The following is a 26,362-nucleotide window of genomic DNA, read 5'->3' as shown; positions in this document are numbered from 1 at the left end:
GCACCCCGGCCTCTGGCCTCCCTCCTACCTGCTGCAGGCCTGGCTGAGGCTGTCCCCTCCCAGGAGTGCGTCTACGTGCTAAGGTGTGCAAGGGGCTGAGTTTGTGTTTGCAGGAATGAACGAGAGGCACCCATGCCTGCTGGCCCTGCTTCCTCCCTCTAGTCCCACCTCGGCTACCCTGGGCCCTGCCGCTCCCTCATCAGCCTCAGAAGGGGCCAGTGGCTGTCCCGTTCTCACCCCAGTGTGTCCTCCCAGTCCTGACCTCACTGACCACCGGGCCACAATCGCAAGAGCCCCCCAGAATCACCCCCGAGACCTTCTGGGACAGCCCGTTCTTCTGGCTTCCCTCCTACCTCTCTGGCTGCTTCTTCCTTTCTGGGCCTCCCAGGGCTCCTCCCCAGTCACCTTCGCTTGGTACTCCAAACCTGTTCCAGGTCATTCTTATTCTCTCATAGCCTAGAAAATCAATTTAACACTGAAATACTGAGGAGTCTCCAATCTGTTTCCAGCTCAGAGCCCCTTCCACCCCATGTCCAGCTGGCTGCAGGAGCCGGCACCACTGGCAGTCAAAATGCCCCGATGGTCTTCCCGGGCTGCCCGGGGTCTCTCATGCCTCCAGGCCTTTGCACATGCTGTTCCCTCTGCCCAGAAAACCCTTCATGCTCTTCTGTGCCTGGGAAAGCCCTGCTCATCTTCCGAGGGCCAGCCCTGTGTCACCTCCTCCAGGAAGGCCTCCTTAAACTAGAAGGCAGGTAGCAAGTGGGCCTCTTCCATGAGCTTTCCAAAAGGGGCTCTCTCAAGTCTTGAACTTATGAAGCGTCCTGTTTTTGCTTTTTTTGGTGTTTTTTTTTGTTCATTTGTTTTGTTTTACATTTAACGTTCATTCAGAGAAGGGCACATATCATAAGTGAACAGCCTGATGAGTTTTCACAAACTGAGCTGAGTCTTACAACCAATACTCAGGTTCAAGGAACAGAGGACCTAAGCAGCACCCCCTACCCGAAAGCCCACTCATGGCTCCTCCCAGCTACTAACCCACCCTAAGGGTCATCATCGCTCTCCTCACTTCTAACCTACATCATGTAAATGGGATCAGGCAAAGTGTAGGAGCCCTGGCTGCGCAGCAGTTAAGCACTTGGCAACTAAATGAAAGGTCAGAGGTTCAAACTCACCAGCAGCTCCGTGGGAGAAGACGTGGCAGTCTGCTTCCATAAAGATTCCAGGCTTGGAAACCTCTGCAGCCGATCCACTCTGGCCCACGGGGTCACTGTGAGTTGGAATCGACTCGATGGCAGTGGGTTTTACAGGCTGCAGTGTGCGCTCTTTGATGTCTGGCTGCTTCTGCTCTGCATTACATCTGAGACAGTCATCCCCCCGCCACAGGAACCGCAGCTCTGTCCTTTGTCATAGCTGTATAGTGCTCCAACGTGTGGCTACCCCTGTGTTTATTCAGTCTACTGTTGGTTTCCAATTGGAAGCTGACGTGAACAGTGCTCTATGGACGTTCTAGCACGTGCCTGTATGCATTTCCACCAGGGAGGGGAATTGCTGGTTTTTCAAAGCTGTGTCTGATGGGCTGCATTGCCTGGCATCCTCTCCTGCACGAGTTGTTTTTGTTTTTTAATCTGTTTGTGGTTCCAACAGACGCACTCCTCCTCAGTGACCACTGGCTGGTTGTGGGCATGGATGCCTTCACCACGACGTGGCCCAGAGCAAAGGCTGCCGGGATTTCCCAGTCAAAGCAAATCTCTTTTTCCTCTGGAGTCGGGCCACACTTTGTTAACTGGTTAGCTCCTCACATTCTAATCTTATCTGTTGGTTAGAGTTTGTCTGCCTCAGGCGACTGGTATCCACTGAGGGCAGGACCCCGACTCAGCCTAGGGCACCCCTGGGGTCAGCATGGACCTGCAGACCCTGGGTGATCAGTGAGGCCAGGGCGGTAGAAACAAGAGGATGGTGGGATCAGGGCTTTGTCTGAGAGGGCACCGCCTTTACTTCCCCTCTGAAGGCGCCTCAGACCCTTGGCTGGGCTCCCAGGGGGCCCCTTGCTGCCTCCAGCTCCCAGCCAGGCCCTTACCTTGGGGTCAGGGGTCAGGCCGAGTTAACCTTTAATACCAAGCCCGCCTCTCAGGCCCTCAAGGTGGGGTGGGTAACGAGTTTCTTTCCCGCGGGCGGGGGAGGGGGGAGGAGGGAAGAAAGAGGACCGGAGGGGGTGCATCGCTGGACCCAGGTATCTCCAGCCCAACAGGTTCCCCTTCTCTGCAGCCCCATGGAAAAATTTCGGGGTACTCTCCCCCAGACACAGCTGTGAGGCCAGCGCGCCCCGCCCCGCCCCCTGGGGCCGGGGAGGAAAGGAGGCCCCAGATCTCTAAGGAGGGGTGTCTGGGTGGGAGGGAGGGAGCCCAGCCGCCCCGCCTTCGCCGCTCCCTCCCCGCGCCCTCCTCCGGGCGGGATAATTGAACCGCGCGGCGCCTGCCCAGCGTTGGCTGCAGAGGCTCGGCCGGACCTTGGAGTCCGTTACCCATCGCGCCGCCCTGACCCGAGGGTTTGGGGACCTTCCGGGCTGAACCACACCGCAGCTCTGCGCCCGCGCCTTTGTCTGCTCCGCGCCCGCCCGCCCGCCGGCCCCATGGAGCGCGCCGCGCCGTCGTCCCAGGTCCCGCTGCTGCTGCTGCTGCTGCTCGGAGCCTTCTCGCTGCTGGCGGCCCGAGGTAGGGGCGCGGTGGGGCGCATCGGGAGGGGGACCCCGGCTTTAGTGTCCTTCCATCCGGCCTCACACTTCTTGGAAGTTCTGGAGCGGCAGGCCCCTGGGAGCCCGCGCGCACCCCGCGCTGCGCCTGGCGCGGCCCGGGGGTCTGTGAGCTGCGCGGCCTCCCAGGCCCAGGCGAGGTTTCCTCCTCTGTACCCCAGCAGCTCGGGTCTGCTTTGCCCTGAAACTTGTTTAAAGGAGGGTCCCCCCAAACACGTCCTACTGCAGGCCGTCTCACGTCCACGCTGCCCATTCTAGTGCCCCTCGGTGCCAGCGCCGGGCATGGGGGGAGTGTTTGGCGGTTAATGAGACCCTCCGGTGCCTTGTAGCCTGCACCGGGTTAGCTTATCTTTGCTCCCTGCCCCCCACCCCTACCCTCGTTGGGGCTGTTGCACTCCTTTGCTGATGAGAAAACAGGCTGGGGTGGAGGAGAACCGTAGTTTGTCCAGGGCGCTCAACCAGTCACGCGGAGGGACGCGGGGAGGAAGTGAGCAACGTGGTGGTTTCAGGGTGATAGCTGCTTGAGGGGAACCGGGCCTGACCACCTCGGCCCTGCCTGCCGTCCGGGGGCCCAGAGGCCCAGAGGCAGAGGTTCTGCCAGAGCCCAGTGTCCTGCTGGACCGGGGGCCAGGCAGATTCTAAGCCCACCAACCTGTCTTCAGGGGGGTGGGGTCTTCATGAGTCAACCCAGAGCCCCCAGGCCAGGACTGGAAGACCGGATGGTGAGCTCAGAGCCCTCACCTTCTCTGTGTGGGTGCTGAGCTCCTGGGTGGTGACCAGGAGGCCCTGCAGACCGGAGGTGAGCAGAGCCATGACCTCTGAGCTCTCTGCTGACCCATGGCTTATCAGGGTAATTAGCCAGGCCCTGCTTTCTTGAGGTTTTGTTTCTCTGGAGGCCCAGGCCCCGGACCACCCTCGGAATCCTCAGAGTCTTTATCTCTTGTTTAGTTTAGATTCTTTCAACTTCCCGGTGACCACTCTCCTTGGTCAAAAGGTCACTTGTTCCAGGTAATGCTCACAGGGGATTCCAGGAGAAGCCCAGAGGGGAGAACTCAGCAGAGCTCTCTGGGTTCGCTCTTTACAGGGAGGGCTGCTGGTTCCAGGCACCGGGCTCCCTCCTGGGTCTGTAATCACGGGTGGATGCAGGGCTCAGTGTTGGCAGTACAAACCGTCAGCCCCGAGGAGCTCACAGGAGGCTTCTTGGTGGAGATGGTGCTTGGGCAGGAGCTGGGCAGCTGTGCAGGGAGGAAGGGCATTCCAGCATCCTTGGGTATTCAGGGGGGCACCAGGTGCCTCGAAAGCCCGAAGAGGGGCTTGGAGTGAAGAGCACGCAAGAGCCTGCTGGGAATGGAAGGCCCCCAGAGACCCCAGCCGCATTTTACAGAGGGGAAAATGAGGTCTGGAAAGAAGGCAGAGCCTGGAAGCTTCCCCAGTTCCTCCTTCACTGGCCTTTCCTGTCTCTGTCCAAGAAAGATTTTTCCTTCTGCAGGGCTTAACTTTGAATGAGCACCAGGGCCTTCCTGGCTGGTGGCCACAATGATCTCTGTTCATAGGGGAGGCCTGAACTTGCACGGGATCAAAGAGACCTCTTAAATGCACACTTTGGTGAGAACCACTGTTTTGTCCTGTGGCTTCTTCTCTGGGGAGAGATCTCTATTGAGTTTCGACAAATTCAGTTTGGTGTGGTTTGGGAAGAGGGTCCCTGCGTGCCACAAATAGTTAAGCCCTTGACTACTAGCCGAAAGGTGGGTGGTTTGAACATACCCAGAGGTGCCTCGGGAGACAGGCTTCCAAAAGGTCACAGCCTTGAAAACCTTATGGAGCAGTTGCACTCTGCACACACGGGGTTGCCATGAACCAGAATCTACTAGATGCCAGCTAACAACAGTGGTTTGGGAAGAGGGATTAGCAGACAGCCTGGTCCCTTTGTACAGCTGTAAGCTGTGAGGTTCCCTGCAGCCCTGTAGGGAGGTGGGCGTCCCGCCCTCCAGAGAGCGGCCCCAAAGAAACATGAAATTTAAAAGTGCTCATGAAAAAGGCAATCATGGAAAAGGGTAATCTGCTGAAACTCGTCTGTCGGCCCAGCCGCTGAAACTGGCAAGAGTGGCTGGTCTTGGTGAAGGGCAGAGGGAGCCTCGAGGTCTGTCCTCTATTTGTCTGTCTCCTGTTGGGCTGTCCCAAGAGAGCCAGACTGGGGAGGGAGCGAGAGGAGGAGGGTGTTGGAAGACATCTGTATTTTCTCCAAGCCTCTCTTGGCCTCCAGCTTGGCTGGAACGTCTTTCAGCCAGGCAGCGTTTAGGACTGATTAAAGAGAAAGTCATGTTGGGAGGGAGAACAAAGGCAGAGAGAACTTGGCTGGAAAGCATGCGGCCTGTGCTGCCCGGCTCTGCTCCGGGAAGTCTCCCAGGTGGGTTGTAGGGACCTGACAGTCCGAGGGGCGAGGCTCATGGGCACTGAGTGTAGAGATGAGACTCGGGGTGCCCTGGAGGGCAGCACTGGGCCACTGCTGCAGTGTCATGCGCCTGGTCACGCCCTCTTCTGGCACTGCCCCCCCTCCGCCCCCACCCCAGCTCAGGGCTTCGCTTGCTCCTGACTGTGAGCCTCATGCGTGGGGAACATGGGTCACTTAGCTTCCAGTCCCAGCAGGGCGCCCAGCGTATTTATGGAATGGAAAAGCACTTCGCCTGCCGGTTTGGTGGCTTTCTTGTTTGTAAAATGCAGATAACAAAACCTACTTGTTAGGTTGCACTGAGGATCGGGGAGAGAACGCAGGACACACTCCACCCGCCATGGTAATTATGTTATTATTCTTAGCTGTTATTTGAGTTGTCCCTTTCTAGGGTGGGCCACTGTTCTTTCCCCCAAGCCTGAAAGTTCTGAAAAGTTCTACTATATCGAATTTCCCCAGCCAGGAGCTGGAGAACAGCATCTGGCAAGTGCCAAACCCGTGGTAGTCCAGGCCCTGCAAAGCCGCACTGACTGGCCTCCTTAGTAACTTTGTCGTTCGTTCACTGCGTATTGCTGAGGGCCAGCTCTGTGCTAGGCACTGCTGTGGGTCTCGGGGACCCAATAGGGAAGGAAAGAGACACAACTTTTTCCCCCATGGGCTCACCCTACGAGGTCCAGAAAAGTGAGCAGACAATCCGAGCCATCTCCGACTGGCAGAGAATTGGGGAAGACTTCCTGAGGAGGCAGTAACCAAACTGGGACCTGAAGGAGAAGAAGGGGTTGGCCAAGTCTGTGGGCTGGGAGGATAGCGGGGAGGGTGTTCCAGGCAAGAGAGAGTGTGGGACTTCTGAGGCACTTCTGAGAGTTCGGCCCCCTCCTCCGGCTAGGGAGAGACCACCGTGCAGAGAGACTAGCATCTCCCTGGAGCCCCTTTAGCGGAGGGGTGTGTGATTGGTGGACGTGGGGAGAGGTGGGCATAGTGAACAGGGCAGCTTTGTGGGTAAAGTTTATGAAAACAGTTCTAATTGGATGGATAATTATCTTGCCAGTGCATTTTATACAATAAATGTTTTTCCTTTTGCAAAACATCAAATTGCCAAAATATACATACATGTATACATATGTATCTATATAGACTAATAAATGTTTTTGCAGGCCTCTCATGGTTCCAGTTTCGTTTTAATGATCTCAGCTATGGCCATGTACCGGGATGGCAGGAGGGCGGGGGACAGACTCATCACATCCGTCTTTCCTGGGATCCAAAACCCTGTGGGCTGGAAGGGAGCTCGGTGGGGGAGAGCGTGTGGGTGGGCTGGAAGGAAGCTCAGTGGGGGAGAGTGTGTGGGTAATGTGCTCAGGTCATTGAGTGCGTAGCAGGCAGGCCTGGAGCAGGCTCTGAGCAAGGGCTGGCCAGGGTTCCCTCTGCTGTGGGGCCTCCTCTGAGCCCCAGGCTGGTCCCAACTTGAGGCTGGGTCACGAGGGAGTGGGCGGCCTGTTGTTTCAGCTGCCTGCATGTTCGCTGGAGGGACTGCGTTGTAGGAAAGCAGGGATGAACAGGGTTCGGAGACTGCAAGCTCATCCCGTTCTAGGAGGGGCTCCAGGGGTTTCGACCAACGTCCATAACCTCTCTGTATCTCTGTCTCCATAGTATGAAATGGGAAAACTTTCTGCCCTAGGCAGTGATTGAAATGCTTCATATATGTTGTTACGTGCCTTCAAGTCGGTTCCGACTCATAGCGACCCTATGCACGACAGAACGAAACACTGCCCGGTCCTGTGCCACCTTCACAATTGTTGCTATGCTTGAGTCCATTGTTGCAGCCACTGTGCCAATCTATCTCATTGAAAGTCTTCCTCGTTTTCACTGACCCTCTACTTTACCAAGCATGATGCCCTTCTCCAAGGACTGATCCCTCCTGATAACGTGTCCAAAGTATGTGAGATGCAGGCTTGCCATCCTTGCTTCTAAGGAGCACTCTGGTTGTACTTCTTCCAAGACAGATTTGTTCCTCCTCCTACCAGTCTCTGGTATATTCAATATTCTTTGCTTGATATATAGTAACTAATTTAGTCCTCTCAACAACTCTATGAAGTAGGTACTATTATTATTTCCATTTTACAGACGTGTAAAGTAAGACACAAGGAGCGCTGGTGGTGCAACGGTTAAGCGCTCTGCTGCTCACCAAAAGGTTGTTGGCTTGAACCCACCTGGTGGCTCCTTGGGAGAAAGACCTGACCGTCTGCTTCATTAAAGATTACAGCCTAGTAAACCCTGTGGGGCAGTTCTGTCTCGCGGGGTCACTGGGTCAGAACCAACTCGACGGCACCCAATGACAACAACAAAGTAAAGCACAGAGCAGCTCAGTAGCTTGCCCAAGGTAACACGGGCAGTCAGTAGAGGAAGCCAAACAAGTTGTCATCAAAGTGATTCTGACTCATGGCGACCCGATGTGTGGCAGAGTAGAACTGTGCTCCATAGGGTTTTTAGTGGCTGTGACCTTTTGGAAGCAAATTGCCAGGCTTTTCTTCTGAGGTTCCCCTCAGTGGATGATTTGAACCGCCAACCTTTTGGTTAGTAGCTGAGCGCTTAACAGTTTGTACCACCCAGAGACTAGTTAGTAGAGGAACTAGACATGGAACCCATATCCTAAGCACTTGGCTGTCTTGCCTTAAGTTTAGTGAGGGAAATAAAAACTGACCAGAAAGCACTCTCAACGATCCCGTAAAAGAGCTGTGAACAATAGTAGCATTGTTAGGAAGGGCAGGTGTTTCCCAAACATGGGGGAGACCACAGAAGTGGGGAGCCACACCCTGGGCCCTCGTGGGGCTGGCAGCTGGCCTGATGGGAGCTGGCCCCCAAGGTGCCAGGTCAGAGGGAGGAGCCTGTGCTGTATGGGGGGGAAGCAGCTCTCTGCGGTGGGGGAAAGGGTGCTGCTGGCCTTCCTGAGTCAGGCTCTCCCCTCTTCACCTGGGTGGAGCTCAGAGCCCCCTAAGGAGCCTGAGGCCTGTGATAACCCTCCAGTTGCAGAGGCGAGGTCGGTGTCCCCTTGGGAGGCTGGGCGAGGTCCAGCACTGACCACAGGGGAGAGTCTTCTTCCCTTTGCTGGCTCCTCTGTGAAGGAAAGTGTGCCTGGCCGCCCTGGGCTCCAGGCACTGCAGGGCGGGCCAGCACCTAAAGGGACCATCCTGGGTGGTAAGTCGTGCACCTGTTTAATCAGTGGAGCCTGCCCAGGGCTGTGCTGACGTGTGCAGTGCCAGGCGGGAGTCTGGACACCAGGGATCCCACCCAGCTCTGCACTGACTTTGTAGGGGATCCAATGGGTAAGAGCCTACTGGCCCCTCCTTCCCTATGATCAGAGGTCCAGACCCTGGTTCCTCCAATAAGGGATTTGCCGTGTGTGCTGTTACCAGGTCTGCAGCCTGCTCGGGGGACGCCAGGTAAACAGGGATTCAAACCCTCTGGAATTCACATGCTCCTGGTTAACAACAAAGCACTAAGAACCAAGAGCTAGCCTTGGGGTCCGATGTGGCCTGGGCCAGGTGTTACGCCAGGCACTGAGGAGACGGTTTGAGGCATGGTTTGTATATCAGGATACAGATATACAAACTCTTTACGATCGTCAGGGAAACTGAGGCCTAGGAAGCGGTGTGGCTTGTCCAGGATCAGTGAGCTGGTGAGTGGTATCCTTTACCTACCGTTTCTCAGTTCTGTTCAGCAAACCTCTCACGAGCATTTCCTGTGAGCCTGTTCCGGCCCAACAAGCCCATCGCTTGTCAGCGTGATTACCCAGGTATTTGACAGTCGTCCTTTGAGGAGCCAGGCCCTGGGCAAGACACCAGGCATACAGGACAGATGAGACGGCGGCTGTCCTCTGGGGCTTACTTACCATATTAGTGTCCTGAGGCTTCAGTGACAAAGTGCCACAAACGTGGTGGTTTACGGCAATAGAACCCTATTGTCTCACAGTCCTGGAGGCCAGAAGCCTGCAGTCAAGGTGTCGGCAGGGACAGATGGAGGACATGTGGGAGTGGACAGGACTTGCTGAGCAGTGAATGCTGAGGATGGGGAGGAGGGTCCATGCAAGCTGACCCCCTTAGTTTTGGCGTGAGCAGTGGGCGGAAGGTGATGATATTACTGCAACGGGGAGGCCGGACGATGGGGGTGATGACAGTCGGGCGTTCTGTTTTGGTCACCTTAGTGTCTCGGCAGACACCAAGGTGAGGCGATGGGCAGCAGGGTGCACGTAGGTGCCTGAGGCTCTGGGGAGATCAGGCTGCAGCTGGAATGTGGGAGGTGCCAGCACATGGGGGAGGTAGATGTGATCGTCCGGGGAGAGGGGGCCCAGGACCGGGCCCCCCGGGGCATCCCACTTCTTGGAGGCAACGTGATGGGGAGACAGCAGGAAGGTAGCCAAAACTAGGAGGGTGGTCAGCCACGTGGGGTGCTGCTGGGAGGTAGAGGGAAAGGAGGGCATCTTGTCCCGAGTGTTTGGTGAGTGGACAGGAGATGGCCATGTGGAGGACAGGGCAGGGGGACACTGAGCATAGTCACCTCCCGGGGGGGCAGTCACAGAGACCTGGGTGGGGTCTGGAACATCGGGGATGCGATGGAAGCACGTAGGCTGTGTTTTTATGCACATGAGGTGATCCAGCACCTTTCGTGAGCCTTGAGCCTTCCTTGAGCCATTTACTTTTGGATTGTGTCACCTGCGGGAGTAAAAATATACTCTGAGTTTGGCACCTGTGTGTGAAGCATCACTTCTCGTTTTGGCTTGAAGGTTTCTGCACAACCCCACCACGCACTTTCTGTGGTCACTGTGCCATTAGGCTGGCGTCACACCAGTAGAATTTTGTCAGGCCAGTGTCCATCCACAGGTGGGCCTTAGAAACCTGTTCTGACACCTCCGCTCAGTTCACAGACAGGGACACTGTCTCAGTTATGTAGTGCTGCTATAACAGAAATACCACAAGTGGATGGCTTTAACAAAGAGGAGTTTATTCTCTCACAGTCAAGTAGGCTGCAAGTCCATATTCAGGGCATTGGCTCCAGCGGAAGGCTTTCTCTTTGTGTTGGCTCTGGAGGAAGGTCCTTGTGATCCATCAGTCTTCCCTTGGTCTGGGAGCATCTAAACGCAGGAACCTCAGGTCCAAAGGACACACTCTGCTCCCAGCGCTGCTTTCTTGGTGGTATGAGGTCGCCATGTCTCTCTGCTCACGTCTATCTTTTATATCTCAAAAGAGATCGGCTTAAGACACTATCTAATCTTGTAAACTTTATCAATATAACTGCCACTAATCCATCTTATTACATCATAGTGATAATAGGATTTACAACACATGGGGAAATCACGTCAGACGATAAAATGGTGGACAATCATAGTCATACAGGGAACCCTGACCTAGCCAAGTTGTCAGGTATTCTGGGGGGACACGGTTCAATCCATGACAGACACTGCAAGCTGGACTTGCTTCCAGTGGAAAAACCCTCGACAAGGGAGTTCTAACCAGACTGTGGCCCCGGTTGTCACAGCCCTGGCCCCGCCCACTGTGACGATTTGCATGGTGAGCAACCTGGATATGGTAGTTCAGGGCCTTACGGGCCACACAGGAATGGTGCTTGCTGACCAGGCGTTGCCCAGTGCTCCTGCGACGTTTATTGGCTGTCAGACCAATGCTCTGGACGTTTCTAACCAGGCAATCTCGCAGAACTCTGCATCTGCAGTCTGGGAGAGAATATGGGGCCATGTCCTTACTACTTGTCAGATGCAAGGTCCCTGTTGGGCAGTGTTACCTGTACATCTCCGGACCATGAGCCTCCACGTGCCTTGAAATGTGTAGCCCGCCATTGGGTGTCCATCAAAATGGTTGCGATTTCAGTCAGCATTGTGATTTTTACCCCGGTTTAATTCACCTGGTTGAGGCAGTGGTGGGTCAGTGATAGAATTCTTGCTTTCCACGGGGGAGACCCTGGTTTGAATCCCAGCCAGTGCACCCCATGTGCAGCCACCACCCGTCTGTCAGCGGAGGCTCGTGTGTTCCGTGATGCTGAACAAGTTTCAGTGACGCTTCCAGACTAAGATGGACTAGGAAGAAAGGCCTGGGGATCTAGTACTGCTGAAAATCAGGCAGTTAAAATCCTGTGAATCACAAGGGCCTAATCCATAACCGATCATGGGGATGGTGCAGGACTGGGCAACGTTTCTTTCTGTTTTGCAAGGGGTCACCTTGAGGTTGGGGTTGATTCCATAGCAGCTGAGAACTACCACAATTTAAACGCTTTCAAGACCCATGGGACGTATGGTATCCCACCCGCTTTTTATGCATGTGGAATTCTTTGAAAAGGGGGGTAGCCTGATTTAAAGGTGTTTATCCTCAAGGTGGAAACCCTGGCAGTGTAGGTGCTCCTTGGAAACTCAATGGGGCAGGGAAACTCAATGGTGCAGGGTCGTTATTGGGTTGGGTTTTTATCCTCAAGGTAGGAGCCTTTTGAAATGCGTGAAACTAAAAAATCCTGAGTGGGAGCCTCATTTTTGTGTAGATTTGGAATTGTCTCAGGTGATGCCTCAGGAATGTGTGAATTTTTCTAAAGTATTGACAAGTTTGCCTTTATTTCTGTGAGACTAGCCTCTGCACTATGTTTCCCAGTTACGAAGTTTTGGTGAGAATGTTCTTATCACAAGAATAAGCTATTGCCAGTCCTCATTCAGTCACAGTGACCATGTTCCCCTTGACGCCATTCATTGTTTCCAGGTGTTACTGGCTCCCTTCTTTTCTAACTTCTGAACAGTAAACGACACCTTTCCGATAAGGAATAATGCGTCTCAGTGATACATTTCCAGAGATTGGCACTCCATTGAGTTATTCCTGCCCTGGATTCTGTCTTAGGGCCCAGGTGGAAGGCACCCCTGTGAACGGTTCTCCGATATTCCAAGGCAGCTGTTTCTGCTTCTTAGCTGTTAGTACTGCTTTTGTTATAATGAAGAATACATAGTAGTGGTCGTTTTCCTGAGATTCAAATTCCTTTAGTTTTATTTATTTGGCCTCTAAGTACTGCTCTTGCAGTAATGAAGAATGCATCGTGGCAGTAATTTTCCTGAGACAAAAAATCCCTTGGCTTTATTTATTTGGGCTGTAAGTACTGCTTTTGCAGTCAGGAAGAATGCATTGTACCATGTTTTAAAAAGTTTCCTGAAATGTAATAAAAAAGCTAAGAAGAAGGAGACCAGAGTGAAGTGTTTGTGCAATCATTGACAGATGCCTTCACGTTTTACCTCGTATTTCACAAATTTTCAAGAAATTAAAACAAATAAACCGATTTTATTGTTGACTCATGTTGGCAGGATTTACATCATCCACGGCCTGCTGGGACACATGTGATCCCAGATAATGTGTATTAAAATCCATAACTCATAACAAAAATTCTGAGAAATTGATTCTTTACTCAGCATGCCTTCATTAATGAAAGCACATAGTATCAACAAAAAATTCAAAGGAGAAAGTAATCGGGTCTTGAAAGGGTTTTAACTGGGAGAAATTTAGTTTTACCTGCTGTCTCAGGTGACAACTGGTACCTGGTACCTGTGAACTAGGTTGTCTCTTTCCACCTACTCAGGATTACTTCGAGCAGGTGTTCTCTTTCCTGAAGAGCGGTAGGGTGGTGGGGTGTCAACCATCTGGTAACATGTAGGCCCAAGAGAGAGTGATATTTCTATTAAAAAAATGTTTCCGCAATACTGGTGAGATAACTTAGGTATTTTTTTTAGTTTTGGAGATTGTGGTTTTTTCTGTGGTCACGGCGCTGCTCTAAGCACGTTTCCTGGAAGATATCACTGATCCTACCAGGCCTATACAGCAGGCAGTGTTACCACCCCCGTTTTATAGATGAGGGAAATGAGGCTCGGTAGGTTTAGTAAGTGGAGGAACCAGGTTCAAGGCTGGACAGTCTTACCCTAGAACGCTGGCCTTCCCTGAGAACACCTGAGCTGAAGATGAATGAGATTTTGCAAGAGAGTTTGTTCTTGGTTTAAGGAGCCCAGGTGGCGAAGCGGTTAAGTGCTAACTGAAAGGTTGGTGGTTTGAACCCACCAGCCACTCTGCGTGAGGAGGATCTGGCAGCCTGCTTCCGTAAAGATCACAGCCTTGGAAACCCTATAGGATAGTTCTACTCTATCCTATAGGGTCACTTGAGTTGGAATTGACTCCATGGCAGTGGTTTTGGTTTTTGGTTTTGTTCTTGTTTTATGTTTAGGATTGTGCCTTGTGGGTCTAATTTACAGTCAGGTTACAGGAATCGGATATTAAAACTGTGGTTGACTGAAGTTTCTTCTCCGAGAAAAGAGAAGTGGTCTGTGAGAGGAGAGAACATATAGACTCAAGCTCCCAGGTCTCCCTGAAGGGTGCCCACAGCTCAGCAACAGGCATTAAGTGACCCATGGATAATTTTCAAGCAACATTAGGTGTCCTCATGGAGTTACTTAAAGTTGTCTTACTCACCAAGGTTGGTGGTTGCTTGAAATTACTCTTTTCACCCACAACGTCAGAGGGCTGCTTGGACGTGGTGGTGTTTGTGCATGAAATTTCTTGTATTTTATGCCCTTCTGAAGACATTGCCAGTGGGTCTGTGGCTGGCTGACCTGGTTGGTCATTGACCAGTGTGAAATTCTTGGTACCCATGGATGGGGCTGTGGTGTGGAGTTTGTTCCCTTTGGTTCTCTTCCTGGCCACTGCCCCCTGGCCTGGCCATGTGCCCTGTGTCAGAGAGGGAGATAAACCACTGTGAATCCCTCCCCATCATCTGGGAACCTTTTCTCTATTTGTTGTTCCACTAACATTGCTGAGTTCCTGTTGTGTGAGGCCCAAGGGTTCAAACCCAGGTGGTTCTTCTACTCTCATCACTTAGTGCTCCCCAGAATAGCCACAAACTCCTCAAGAAGCATAATAAAAATGGGATCCAGCACTCTTTCACATGATCCCCTTTGACTCATAACCTGGGTTTAAGCTGGAGCCACTGGGTAAATACCTCAGCCATGACCGGTAGGCTGGTGAGCTTCGACCAGTTAGTTCTGGCTCCATCTGACCACCGATTGGTCACAGATCCTCACTCTAAACTCCTGATAATCCTGCTCCAGCCACAGCAAAGCCTTGTAAACAGGACACCTCCCAGGAGAGCAATCCACCACGTAAATACTGAGTCTTGATAATGCTCCTCCCTTTGACCCAGTTCCTCTCCTTCTGGGGCTCTGGCCTGAGCAAACAATCCTGACTTTATGAATAAAGATTTATAAATAAAGATGTTTAACCCAGAGCTGTTTCTTCCTGATAGTGAAAAGTTGGAAGTGAGAGGGGAAATGATGCCACTTCTGCTCAGTCGTTTGACTAATATAGTGCAAACTCTGCACTAGACACAGTGATATCAAAATGAATTTAAGACACAGTCCTTCCCCATAAGGAGCACTCTGTGCAGGGTAGAGTGTTATGCAGTAGTTATTATAATGACTCTGCAATAATGTTAACAAAAAAACAAGTTTGGGTTAATATGTTTAAAGGACCAAGCAAGCTACAGACTTATATAAACAAGTAAATAAAATGATGTAAAAACCTCCAAGTCCTGAAAGCAAGACTGAAAAAAGTGCAGCAAAATGCAAAAAAAAAAAAAACCAAAAAACCAATTGCTTTAGAGTAGCGGCCATTAGGAGCTTTAGTTCCATAAAATTAATTTTTTTAATTTAATGTGTATGTGTTTTGAAAAATACCACAATAAACGTAAACATTATCACGTTAGTACGTTAGGCCATTTTTCAGCTGTACCTTAAGAACTCAGTTTTCTAAGCCCTGCCCTTGCATCACCTGGCACCTTCTCTGCTGTCACGGAGGCCTTGCAAGGAAGCTCAGTGCAGTAGACAGTCAGGCTGGAGACCTGCTCCCGGGCCTGGCTCCCACTCGCCAGCCCTGCTGCCTTGGTCGGCCAGGTGACTGCTTTAAGCCTTGGGTCACACATCTGAAAAATGAGGTGGGCCCAGCTCTGTGGGGAAGTTTGTATTATACCCGAGGTCATTGTTCTTGCTTCGAGCATTGCACTGAATCGCAGGTGACGGTATGTGCCCAGGTACAAAAACGTGCGTGTGTGTGATTCACCCTGTGCAAATGTGACCTAAAGGAAGAAGCGTCATCGTGACCCTAAAGCCCCGGGAAAGTCTGGGTTTCAGAAACATTGGCCCAGGGGTGGAGGAGGCCACCTGAGAGGGCACGTAAAGAGAAGAGGGTCTCGGACACAACTTGGGGGTCACCAGTGTTTACAGGAGGTGTACAGGGGGGGATCACCACCCATCTGTCAGTTTGTCATACTGTGTTGGCTTGCTTGCTGCTGGTATTTCAAATACCATCAGGGTCACCCATGGTGGACAGGTTTCAGCAGAGCTTCCAGACTAAGACAAACTAGGAAGAAAAGCCTGGCCATCTACTAAATTAACCAATCAATACCTCACGCATCAAAACAGAATATTGACTGATATAGTGGTGGAAGATGAGCCCCCTTGCTTGGAAGACACTCAAAGTACACAATGGCCTCAACAATGGACTTGAGCATATCAACAAATTGTGAAGGTGTTGTAGGACCAGGTGACATTTTGTTCTGTTGTACACGAAGTCCCCATGAGTTGGGGCTGACTTGAAGGCAGCTGGCAAACAACAAGCAGGGGTAGAAGAGCCCATGAGAGAGGTGGAACAGGACCTGCCTGAGAGATGTGAGGAGGCCCAGAAGAAGGTGGGTAGCTAAGAGGGCAGAGAAGCCTGGGAGGTACGAATGGGTAGGAGGGTCAACGCTTCTGTGTCTGGGCAGCTGTCAGTGATCTTAGGGGGGTGCAGAGTCCAGGGAGCAGTGGGGGTGGAAGGCTGGCAGCAGAGGGTTGCTGATGTTGGACCGTGTGTGATCAGGTAGCTGTTGTTGTGTATATGCGTGATTTCATGAGGCTAAGAAGGCCCTGGGTGGGGAGTAGGTGCAGGGGATATGGGGGCAGAGACGACAGTGGGCCATGCCAAGAAGGCAGCCTTAGTTTGGGGGAACACTAAGTCCCTTGTGGAGTTCCTGGACGGTGCAGTTAATGCGCTTGGCTGCTAACTGAAAGGTTGGAGGTTCACGTCCATCCAGAGGCACCTCAGAAGAAAGGCCTGGCAATCTACTGCCCCAGAATCAGCCATTGAAAACCCTGTGGATCACAGTTCTACCCTGACACACATGGGGTCACCATGAGTTGAAATCGACTCGATAGTAACTGGTAAGTCCCTTCCACAATCTGATTCTGAGTTTCTATGAAACCCATGTCTGCCCTGAAGCCGGCCCAAGCCCTGCCGACCAGCTGGACACCGCACCTTGGCGAGTGTTGCCACCGGCCACCACCTATGCCTCCCAGGTGAAGCCCATGGTGCCAGATTTAATTTGTATTTATTATGCATCTATCTTATGCCAGATAGACTTGTGCCTGTGTGAGGCCCTTTCACATCTGAAGCCATGTTTTGCCACTAGGTGACAGTCCTGGGTGGCGGGCCTTGTCTGGGAGAAGTGGGAGAGAGGGTGGGTGGCACCTTGGAGTCAGGGTTTTGAGTTGGACCCCAGCATGGCTAGTTGGAAGTCTGACCTTGATGAGCACTGCATTTCATGATTCTCTGAGTCTTTTGTTTCCTCATCTGTAAAATGGGCAGAGTGAAAACACCATACACTCTTAGGGCGGCCGAGGGGATGAGAGCTGGTGAATGAATGGGGCCTTCCCTGCAGGGCCCGTCGCGTGTCAGGGGTCTAGTGAACAAAGGTTGTTTATTGTGATGGGACAATGATCCGTGGTGCCCTTCTGGGTCTGCTCCCTGGATTCCTGCCTTGTCGCCTTCCAGCCTCGCCACCCTTCCTGGTGGGCTCCTCATGGTCCCTCTGAAGGGATCTTGCAGGGCCTTTCCCTTGGCTAACAGGGCGCTTCACGCTGACCGTGTGCTGATCCCAGCCAGGCAGAGCCCCCAGGTGGCCCCCGTTTGCACAAGCTCCAGCTTTGGGTCTGCTTGGAACATTGTAACTGCATTCCAGGGACATTCCAAGTCTCCGCACTGACCAAAGGACTTCACATTTTATTGTCCTGCTGAGAATAAGGATCAAAGTGCTCAAGGCTCCCCAGCAGGAATCGTTTCCAGATGTTTCTACACTCAGGGCAAAAGGTTCTAGCCCTGCTGAGCCAGCGGGAGGCTTTGAGGCTGCGGCTCATACTTGGGGGATTCGGCGTACTAAAATATGGCCACGGCTCCCCCATTTCTCATGGGTGAGGGCAAGCAAATCCCCTTTGTTCATGTAACGCAAAATCTAGCCACTGTTTACCGAGAGCTTGCTGCGTGCTTGGAACTTTATAAACTTCATCCATCCTCTCCGCGAGTCAGCATGGGTATAGTGAGTCCCGTTTTACAGATGAGGAAGCTGAGGCTTGGGGTCCCAGACTGCAAGTGGTGGCGTTGGGATTTGACCCAAATCTATGTGAGCCCAAGCTTTCCTTCTTTCTACTAAACCCCGGAGCTGCTGCATGCTGGCTTTTGTGCCCAGGAATAAGAGGACAAGATACTGATTCTGCAGTGGGGAGGGTAAGGCAGACGGCAGACAAACAGAATATTAGGACAGTGCGACGTATGCCACGTACAGGGTGGTGGGGCGGGGAACAGGGCCACCCAGGCCCGACAGGGTGGGCCGGAAGGCTGTGACGAGGAGGTAGTGGACCATGGGAGAGGTGGGCCAACACTGGGACTGGCTGTGAGGGTCACAGGTGTGAGACAACAGGCAGGGAGCAGAGTGGGCCCAGCGGACTGTGGGATGAAGGGGTTGCTGGGAGCAAGGAGTGGGACTGGCTGTGTAGGGAAGGTCAGCCTCAGGGTCAGGCCACTTGGCTGGGTCCCAGTCATCCATGGTGCGAGGCACAAAGCCATTGTTACCTGTGACAGATAAGGCCCTATGTTTTGTGAATGCTTTTGTTAAAAATAAAAATAAAATAAAATAAAAAATTTATTTTTATTTTGTTAAAATAAATTGGAACAAAAGTGAATGGACGGAGAAATAGATACATAGGTAGGTAGGTAGATGAATGGATAAAACCAGTTGCCATGAAGTTGATTCTGACTCGTGGTGACCCCATGTGTGTCAGAGCAGAACTGTGCTCCACAGGATTTTCAATCGCCAGGCCTTTCTTCCAAGGTGCCTCTGAGCGGACTCAAACCTCCAACCTTTTGGTTAGCTGCCGAGAGCTGAACTATTTCCCCACTCAGGGATGATAAATAAATAATAGATAGATTGACAGACAGATAGATGATATATTGATAGATGATAAATGATAGATTGATAGATGACAGATAGACAGGTAGATAGGTGATAGTCAGACAGGTGCATTCAAGGTTCCCCCTTTAAGAGTACGGCTCTCACTTGTGATGGCTGCTGCTTTGGGGCCGGGAGACTCACAAGTGGACAGTTCTATCTGAGCCCCAGCACATTGGTGGGAATACAGACAGGGGACGGCTGAGGCAGGGACAGACTGAGTGGCCGGGTCGCAGGGGGCCAATGGGCTTTGCTGGGGGCTGACTTGTCCCCCTGAACCACACCCATTGCAGACTCCTGCTGCCAGCCTGGGGGTGCCGGGGCCTGTGCGATGGAGTGAGGCACACCCCTCACTGCCAGAGACAGCTCAGAGTTGCTGGAAGCTCTGGGGAAGGGGGAAAGCCCTGGAGCTGTAGGTAGGAGACTTGGGCTCAAGGAAAGGCCCCTCCTCCCTATGGCCATGAGTGGGGTCCCAGCCTCTGCCTCCTCACCTGTACAACAACGATGCCCCTCCAGAGCCTTTCTGGAGTGGAACACTCTCTACTCCTGGTGACTGAATAGCAGGTCCCCTCTCCCCTGCCTAGGGTGGGGCCAGCATTTGAAGGCAGGATGATCCCAGACCCACCTTTACATGGCTGGCAGAGGGCCATCTAAGCTGGGTTTTAGGGAGTCTTGTCTCATGCTGAGCTCAAGAGCAAGCCTCCCTTTGGGGCCACTCCAGGGCCCAGCCTTGGAGGAATCATGGGGTCAAGCTGGGCACCCCGGCCGCTGGGCCAAGAAACTCTGCCAGGCCCTTGGGGTTCACACCCTGCCAGGACCCTGGCCATGTTTCTGACATGTCCCGCTTCAGGGTGGCCTGCCTGGCAGTCGAGGCTGGTCACGTGTGCCTCCTGGCCCGCTTGTGCTGCCCCCGGGGGCCGCTTATGCTGGCGGGGGGGGATGTTGCTCCCTGGTTGCTCCTTCGTGGCGCCTGGTGAGGTCCTCTCCTTCCGCCAGCCAAGGGGCCGGGTTTCAGCGGACGGTGTCCATTGGGGTGGCAGCCTGGGGTGAGGCCGAGAGCCAGGTGGGGACAAGAGGGCCTGGGTCCTGGCTGGTCATCGTGTAGCTGGGAGGGCATGGGCCCGTGCTTTACAGCGGCTTGAGCTACCTAGCCATTTATCTGCCCTTTTGGTGAGAAGAAAATACGGCCTTAACCCATCCTCTGGCCAGCCAGCTCTGTCTTCGCCGAACCTCCTGTAACCGTTTCTGCAGAAGAAGGGGTCTTGGGGCAAATCAAGGTTGAAATCCATTACTTCGGGTTCCTCTTCTGTACATCAGGACTGAGGCCGCCCTTACAGGCTGCTGTGCAGATTTAACGAGAGAACACGGTCTGAGCACGGAGGCTGGCCTAGAAGTGACAGCTCTTCCCTTTTACACAGGTCGCCCATTGTGTTTTGAGGGTCCCCCTTTCCACCCCTCCTCCACACCTGGCACGCGTGGCCCCTACTTCCTGGCGCATTCCCACACACGGGGCCAGGCTCTGGCTCTTTAAGGAAGCCTTCCTCTGTTGTCCCAGTTTCAGGGAACAGGGCACTCCATCTGCACCGTCTCTGTTTAGTGGTGAGTTCCGTCTCTGGGCCAAGGGGGTGTGAGGGTGGCTGTGTCCCGAGCTCGTCGGCAGCATGTTCGTGCCTCAGTGGCAGCACCGTCTCTCTCACCCCTGGGCCATGAAGGCTGAGACTCAGGCTGCATCTTAGATGTGTGGCCGGGGCAGGACTTGGCCACGCATGCTGGGATCTCGGGTGCCCAGTCACAATTTGATGTGAAAGAAAATGGTAGACATTTTAGGCGTCTCTGGGAAGAGTAGAGGACCCAGTGGGGTTTTTCACACGGGTGACTAAAGGTGGATGGCTGTGCCCTCGGTTCCTGTCTGAGACCTGTGCGGTGCTATGGTAGAGACCTAAGGAAGTGCCAGGAGAAGGTGCCCTCCTCAGCAGTGGGGAGGATTGCATGAAGAAGGGTGGGGGCGCCCAGTCACTCAGCCTCCTGCCCTTCCTCACAGTGGACGCAGACGTTCCCGTGGAGACCTGCTGTGCCGACGGACACAGCATGGCCACCCAGCGGAGGGACTGCTCACTGCCCTACACCTCGGAGTCCAAAGAATGCAGGTATGTTTTACAGAATGGTGTCTGTTAGGGGGAAGCGTAGAGAAAGGGACAGGGTGTGTCCACCCCAGAGAGAGACTAGGCACCCAGGGCCAGCCCTCCCAAGTTGCCTCCCTCCAGTGGCCGCTGTGTCCTCTGGCCCCCAGTTTCCTCACGCTGGTGTTGGCTCCCCCTGTCTGTGCTGGCCTGGGCTTGTGTGTCTGTCCCTTCACTGGGCTGGGGCAGCCCACCACTGGCTGCAAGAGGGTCTGGGTTTGCTGCCTGCCCTGCCATGGGCAGGTCACTGTGGGCAAGACAGTTTCTTCCTAAGAAAAAGGGGCTTGTGGGAGCTGATGAGACCCCATGACTGGGAGTCCTTTGCAAATAAAATCGTGGATTACCCTAAACCTAAAAACACAGAGGAGCTGGGCCCAGAGCAAGCAGTTCTGCCAGACACCTTGTGCAGTAGTCGACCTCTGGACTGAAGATTTTTGTTCTTCTCTCCCCAAATTGGTCCCTGGGAACAGTTAAGCACTTGGCTGCCAACCAAAAGTTTGGAGGTTCAAGTCCACGTAGAGGCACCTCGGAAGAAAGGCCTGGAGATCTACTTCCAAAAAACCAGTCACTGAAAACCCTGTGGAGCACAGTTCTACTATGACACACATAGGGTCGCCATGAGCTGGAGTCTACTCGGGCAACTGGTTACTCCCTGAATTGACTCCAGCTCACTGGAAGATTTGGGAGAACATAAGCTTAGAATAAAAAAAAAAAAAACTTGTTGCCATCAAGTCGATTCCGACTCACAGAGACCCTATAGGACAGAGTAGAACTGCCCCACAGAGTTTCCAAGGGGTGCCTGATGGATTTGAACTGCTGATCTTTTGGTTAGCAGCTGTAGCTCTCAACCACTATGCCACCAGGGTTTCCAAACTTAGAATAAATGATGAAAATTGTCAATGGTGCTCACCAACCCAAGTGCAGAGCTCCAGCCACCCTGCAGCAATCCCATTGTACAGAAGAGCACGCTGAGAGTTCCCCAGGGCACACAGCCCATCAGTACTGCCTTGAGGGTTTGAGCCCAGGCCCGCAAGCGCAGGAGAGGCGAGGGTGTGGAAGGACCCCACCATGCGACGTCCACTTGCCTTCTCCGTATCTAACTGGCAGCCATGGGGTGCTGGGTAGGGAGCTGTCACAGAGGAATGTGTGAACGAGGCGCCCGGGGTGGGGGTGGGAAGTGTCTTGTGCTCGTTCTGGAGCTCAGCATTTGGGTTCACATTGCACGTAGGCTGCCCGCCAGCTTCAAAGCAGGACATAAATCTCAGTTTAGGAAATTTTAAAAAGTCAACGCACTCCCTATAGACCAAACAAAGGAAGAGGGAGGAGGAGACGCAGATTATTTGAGTTGACTGGAAGATCACGCCCTCAGAATCTACACAGCATCTGATGAGCCTGAGCCGAGATTTTGGCTTCTGGTGTGGCAGAGTGCTGGAAATGTCCAAGTGGCCGCCCGTTGGCTGTTCCGTCGTGAAGCCGGGCGCTCACCGCCAAGTGTGCTGTTTACACATGGTGCTGAGGAGAGGCAGCCTGGCCCAAGGAGGAGCGCAGCTGGGATGTTAGGCTGACCTGGCCTCAGTTTCCCCAAATGTAAAACATGGACCATGATACCTTCCTTTTGGAGTTGCTGAAATGATCAGGGGTGATATACGAAACCAGCGCCAGAAAGCCAAACAGTGGGAGCCACTATTATCAATATTTATTGCCATCAAAGACTTAGGAAAACTCAGAAAAGGAGTCAGCCAGCTGAGTCCCCAAAGAGCAGAGGAAGCAGCTGGGGCCAGAGAGGTTGAGTGGCTCTTGGGGCCCTAGTGAAATGGGATTCTAGAGCCCTGGTGGCACAGTGGCTAAGAGCTTGGTGGCTCAAACTCACCAGCTGCTCCGAAGGAGAAAGATGTGGCAGCCAGCTTCCATAGAGATTCAAAAAACCAAAACCAAACCCACTGCCTCCGAGTTGATTCTGACTCACAGTGACCCTATTCAACAGAGTAGAACTGCCCCCATAGGGTTTCCAAGGCTGTAAATCTTTACAGAAGCGGACTGCCACATCTTTCTCCCACGCAGCAGCTGGTGGGTTAGAACTGCTGACTTTTCAGTTAGCAGCTGAGCACTTTAACCACTGCACCACCAGGGCTCCTTTCCATAAAAATTACAGCTTAGGGGCAGTTCTAGTCTGTCGTGTAGGGTCACCTGGTTGCTGTCTCTGACAATTTAGTGAAATGCCCGTTATTTGCCAATGCACCTAACATGCATGTGAAACGTGTGTGGCACAGTACAGACAAATCCATGCTGGAGCCTGAGGGCAGCCCTAGAAACACAGAGACAGCTGGGTGCAGACCTTCAGCCCCACGAGGGTGGTGTGGGAGAAAGCGGGGCTGAAAGCCGCTGTCCACGGCAGAGATGGCCTAGCTGGCAGCTCGAGGGGCTGCGGGACCCACCCTCTCAGCCTGGACAGGTGCAGGCTGGGCGGCTCCTCCCGCCTTTGCTGGCTTTGGCAGCAGCTGGAGCTATTTTGGATTTGGTTAGGAGCCACCTGTGACTCACACACAGCTCTCACCCGCCTGCCCGCCCACCAGCCCACCCGCCAGCAGGGCCAGCTTGTGCTTCTCCTGCACTGAGAAGACGATTCTAGCGGGCCGTGGTCCTCCTGCCTCCACATATGGCTCCTTGGGCCACAGCTGGGCACCGCCGTTGCCACTGTTGTTAACCATACCATGGGCCAGCCCCTACCTCTCTGAACCTGTCTCCTCTGAATGTGGCCCCTGGATGATCCTTGTGGAGGATTCAGGCTCATAAGGGTGAAACAGTCTGGCCCTGTGTCGGCACCAGCTTCTTTCATTCTAGAAGGTGGGAGCATTTTAGGGGTGAGGCTCAGAGCTCCGACTCCCACCCCAGGCACTGCCTGCATTTGTTCTTTCTAACTAAACACTTATTGAGCGCCTTCTGTACGGATGGGTGTGGGGAGGAGAGGCCCATGATAGACGACAGAGCTTCCGTCCCGAGGGCTCCCGTCCGATGGAGCCCTGGCCCACCGCCCTCCACCCACAGGATGGTCCAGGAACAATGCTGCCACAGCCGACTGGAGGAGCTGCACTGTGCCACCGGCATCAACCTGGCCAACGAGCAGGACCGCTGTGCCACGCCGCACAGGGACAATGCCAGCCTCGAGGCCATGTTCATGAAGGTGAGGACTGGGGTCCTAGGTCTGCTGCCTCTTTCCCTCGCAGCTGGCAGGCCCTGCACTGTCCCAGCTCAGCAGGCCCTGGGCTCCCCAGGCCCTGTGCCCCTTCCCAGCCAGCAGGCCCAGGGCCCCCACCCAGCCAGCAGGCCCTGGTCCCCCTCCCAGCTCAGCATGCCCCACTTTCCTTCCCAGCCAGCAGGCCCTGCCCACCCCCAGCCAGCAGTCCCCAGGTCCCCTCCCAGCTCAACATGCCTTGGGGCCCCTCCCAGCCAGCAGGCCCCTGGTCCCCTTCCAGCCAGCAGGCCCTGCCCACACCCAGCCGGCAGGCCCCTTGTCCCCTCCCAGCTCGACATGCCTTGGGCCCCCTCCCAGCCTAGCCAGTGTTGTCCATCAGCAGGGGGCCTGGGCCCTTTCCCCTCTGCGCCCTACTCTGAGTTCACCTCTGCTGTGTGGGGCAGCAGGGGAGGGGGTGCCCAGCCAGGAGGGTGGAGGAGCTGAACATGTCCCCACCTCCTCCCGTGTAGTTGGGAAACCCTGGCCTGGCCCAGCTGGGGAGACAGGGATGAAGTGGCCAGCCTTGCCGAGGACCTCCAGTCCCCAGGCCTCAGGCAGGAACACAGGTCAGAGGAGGGGTCCTCTGAGATCAGGGCCTTAGGAGTTTCTTCTCTGGTCAGGGTAGGCACCCTCCATCCCCCTGCTCAGGAACCCTTACAGCTTCCCTCCACTAGGATTCACTGGGTGAAGTTCAGAATGGGCCCTCCCAAAGCCTCTGATGTCACATGACTGCAGCCATCCCAGAGGAGGAAACTGAAGTTCAGGGAGGACCACACCCCAAAGTGGCCTCTCAGCAGCGGCCCTGAGGGGTCCTCCTATACCCAGCAGGGAAGGGGTCTGGAAGGCAGCCGGGCAATCCCTGCATGGCCGATTCTGGGTCTCTAAGGCCAGGCCAGGTCACTCAGGTCCCTGTGACAGTAGAAGATCTCCGTCCTCTGCCTGGGCACGGAGAAGTCCCTGACAGCACCCCTAGCTCTGAAAACTACAAATAAAGGAACGTTGTCAGACTGTCAGAGCCCTGGTGGCATAGTAGTTAAGAGCTCAGCTGCTAACCAAAAAGTTGGCAGCTGGAATCCACCAGCTGCTCCTTGGAAACCCTATGGGGCAGCTCTACTCTGTCCTACAGGGTCGCTGTGAATCAGAATTGACTCGACAGCAACAGGTTTAGTTTCAGGTTTTGTCAGACTGTCTCTCCCTGCCACCTGCTGAGGGAGGAAAACAAGCCTGAGCTGGGATTTGGAAGTCAGCCTGGTCCTCGGGCTTCTGCTGGAGGTGCCAGGTGCGGGGAGTGAGTTCCCTGGAGAAAGATGTCCCATTCCCAGATAGGACAGCGATGAAGGAATTTCAAGGAGCAAGAATCTAAAGGGATGAAGTCAGGATTCTGGGAGGGGCTGTGGGTTCTCTGGCCCGGCCCTTCCTTTCTGGAAGTTCTCTCCCCGCACAGACTGGGACATGGAGAGGACTCCCCATGCTGGGAGGTGGGGTTCAGAGCCTGCCCACTCTGGGCCTCTGCAGACTTTCACGGGGGGAGGCCTCTTGTTTGAGGGAACTGTGTGGGGTGATGGTGGGTTGGTCTGGTCCAAGGTGCCTGGGAATCCCAGGCATCTGATGACTATTTCCAGGGCAGGGCTGGGCTCTGCAGACGCCGTCCGCCTGGCAGACGGCTGTGCCAGTGTCCCCAGACGTGAGAGGGAGGGAGGGAGGTGCGGAAAAGCGGGGAACAGTCTATGGGAGTGGGAGCGGATCTCTTTGGCGGACGAGAGATCTGCGTTTCTGGGAAGCATGACTCACACCCGAAAGGTGGACTCGCTAACAATCCCTCCCGCTCTTCTGGCAGCAGAGGGGTAGGATACACAGTGTGGGAGGCCCGTCAACCTTCACGGAGACTACAGCAGAAACCACGCCTCCTTGGCTCCCAGTATGGGCTTTCTGGAAAGTTCTGAGTCCTTTTTAGGATAACCACTAGAGGGAGGATTGAAGTGGGGATTTTCTTGCGCGAGGGGAACGTGGTCCAGGAGTTCAGGCCTGAGGACATGGGGCGCACGTGTAGGTTGGGGAACGCGGGGATGCAGGGTGGCCCCTGATTGATGCCTTGTCTGGGGGCGCCTGTGCTTATCAAGTGCAGAATGCCCTTCCTGCTGCCCAGACCAGCGAACAGGCTCGGGAGGAAGGGGCACGGTCCATATGCCTTCTTTGGGTCTGGCTAGAAAAATCTTAGACCACACACAAGGAATGGACTCCCTGGGGGACTCTTATGGCCCCTGTATGAGGCTCCCCTTCCCTGGAGGTGTGTGGGCAGAGCCCACTGGCCGCTGGACAGGGGTGCTGAGGAGGGCAGTTGGGTATGGCAGGTAGGTGGGACAGGTGCAGCATACGCCAGGACCTAGGGGATTTGGGAGCGGCGAGGCCCAGGTTCTGCC

General features: G+C 54.0%; 1 protein-coding gene across 2 annotated transcripts in view; it reads left to right on the top strand.

Annotated features, from left to right (window-relative positions):
* The first annotated feature begins 2,471 nt into the window (after nt 1-2,471).
* Nucleotides 2,472-26,362, top strand: part of FBLN1 (fibulin 1) — a 110,562-nt gene continuing 86,671 nt past the window's right edge. The window contains exons 1-3 of one of the 2 annotated variants that reach the window (XM_064283378.1): nt 2,472-2,711; nt 20,572-20,677; nt 23,756-23,891. In XM_064283378.1, the coding sequence (XP_064139448.1) occupies nt 2,630-2,711; nt 20,572-20,677; nt 23,756-23,891 (324 nt within the window). In that variant the 5' untranslated portion in view covers nt 2,472-2,629. The remainder of the gene's footprint in view (nt 2,712-20,571; nt 20,678-23,755; nt 23,892-26,362) is intronic. The other variant, XM_010600456.2, reaches the window with a different exon arrangement.

Source organism: Loxodonta africana, chromosome 4, assembly GCF_030014295.1.
Source record: "Loxodonta africana isolate mLoxAfr1 chromosome 4, mLoxAfr1.hap2, whole genome shotgun sequence".
Taxonomy (NCBI): Eukaryota; Metazoa; Chordata; class Mammalia; order Proboscidea; family Elephantidae; genus Loxodonta; species Loxodonta africana.
Note: the sequence above shows the minus strand (reverse complement) of the source record. Positions and strands in the feature narration are given on the sequence as shown.